The sequence below is a fragment of the Cariama cristata genome, unplaced genomic scaffold, assembly GCF_000690535.1.
Source record: "Cariama cristata isolate BGI_N322 unplaced genomic scaffold, ASM69053v1 scaffold32714, whole genome shotgun sequence".
Classification (NCBI taxonomy): Eukaryota; Metazoa; Chordata; class Aves; order Cariamiformes; family Cariamidae; genus Cariama; species Cariama cristata.
The window spans coordinates 1-1507 of record NW_009611789.1 but is presented as its reverse complement, the minus strand read 5'-3'; the positions used below and the strand labels follow the sequence as shown (position 1 = coordinate 1507).

The window sequence follows — 1507 nt, the reverse complement described above, 5'->3', positions numbered from 1 at the left end:
ACCCCGCCGCACCAGACCTCAGCGATGCCAAGCTGCCCCATGTCATTGAGATCTATGATTTCCCCTCGGATTTCCGCACCGAGGACCTGCTACGTGTCTTCTGTAGCTATCAGTGAGTCTGCTGGCAATGCCCCATCCCTGGTGCTGGGGTCCGCTGCCTGGGTTCTGCTCCAGACCCCTGCCCACCTGGTGCTGATGCCTTGCTGAGCTTCCCTCTCTCCGGCAGGAAAAAAGGCTTTGATATTAAGTGGGTGGATGATACACATGCCCTGGGCATCTTCTCCAGCCCCATAACAGGTACTGCTCCCAGTTCAGCTGGGGATGGGTAGAGAGGAGGCATCCCTGCCTCTCCCATGGCCGGATCCTGGGCATGGGGCCATCCCCACACACGGACACTGCTCCTCTCTCCCTGCAGCACGTGATGCCCTCAGCACCAAGCACCTGATGGTGAAGACGCGCCCGCTCTCCCAGGGCACCCGTGCCTCTAAAGCCAAAGCCAGGGCATATGCCGGTGAGTGATGCTGCCCTGTGCCGTCTTGTGCTGTGGTGCTTGTGCTGCAGCATTGTCATCCCGATAACTGGGGAGGGATGGGGCAACCGGCATGGCTCCGCAGCATTTAAGTGCTGAGGAGCTGTGCCAGCTGCCCCGTCCCTCCTGGGATGCCCCTACTGATGTCCCCCGTCTCTGCTCACCCAGACTACCTTCAGCCGGCCAAGGAGCGCCCCGAAACATCGGCCGCCCTAGCCAGGCGGCTGGTGATCGGTGCCCTGGGGGTACGCAGCAATCAAACGCCAGCCCAGCGAGATGCCGAGCGGAGGAAGCTGCAAGAAGCCCAGGGTGAGATTTAGATGCCCAGGGAGGCTGCAGTGTGGGGGGACCCTCCTCATGGATGCCCCTTGTAACTGAGTGCTGGGTGGAAGGGGGCTGCACCAGGGTGGGCTTGGACCACCTCCATGGGGAAGTGGGTGGCTGTGGGGTGATGGGGACATGGGCTTGACCCTCCTCTTGTCTCTGCAGAGAGGAAGCGCCTGGAGAACAAGCAGCGGGAGGATGCCTGGGAGGGCCGGGACTGAGCCGTGAGGCTGTACCTTCAGCCCCACTGGGAACCCCTCTGGGGTGCCCAGGTCCCTCTCTGTGGGCAGGCAGGGCACCTTGCATCTCAGAGCTGGGATGGATCCTGCACTGCATCCAGAAGCACTGGGCTGCTCCACCGAGAGGGCTGAGCAGGATGTGCGCAGGCTGGTTGGTGCTGTGCGGGTGCTGTTGGGCAGCGCTGCCCATCCTGCCCCGGGCAGGACCCCCGGTGCTGCTGCTGCAGTGGAAGCAGCGGGGGGGCACCGGGAGCCCCGGCGGGGCTGCACGGGGCAGCCCTGGCCACCTGGCAGGACCTTGCGAGTGAGAGTTTCTGTCCTTTATTTTGCTAATAAATACCATTTATTTTATTTGCCTGGCCGGGCTGTGGCTCTCCATGCCCCTGCGTGCCCGGGGAGGGTATGCATGCTGGGG

The 1507-nt window shown here is 62.9% G+C and overlaps 1 protein-coding gene across 1 annotated transcript; it reads left to right on the top strand.

The window, feature by feature from the left end:
- Positions 1-15: 15 nt before the first annotated feature.
- Positions 16-1074, top strand: R3HCC1L (R3H domain and coiled-coil containing 1-like; the record flags this gene model as incomplete). Its single annotated transcript, XM_009698380.1, has 5 exons — positions 16-112; positions 227-297; positions 416-511; positions 698-838; positions 1019-1074. Coding segments are annotated over 5 exons (461 nt in total), but the record flags the coding sequence as incomplete, so codon positions are not given.
- Between the last annotated feature and the right edge of the window lie 433 nt (positions 1075-1507).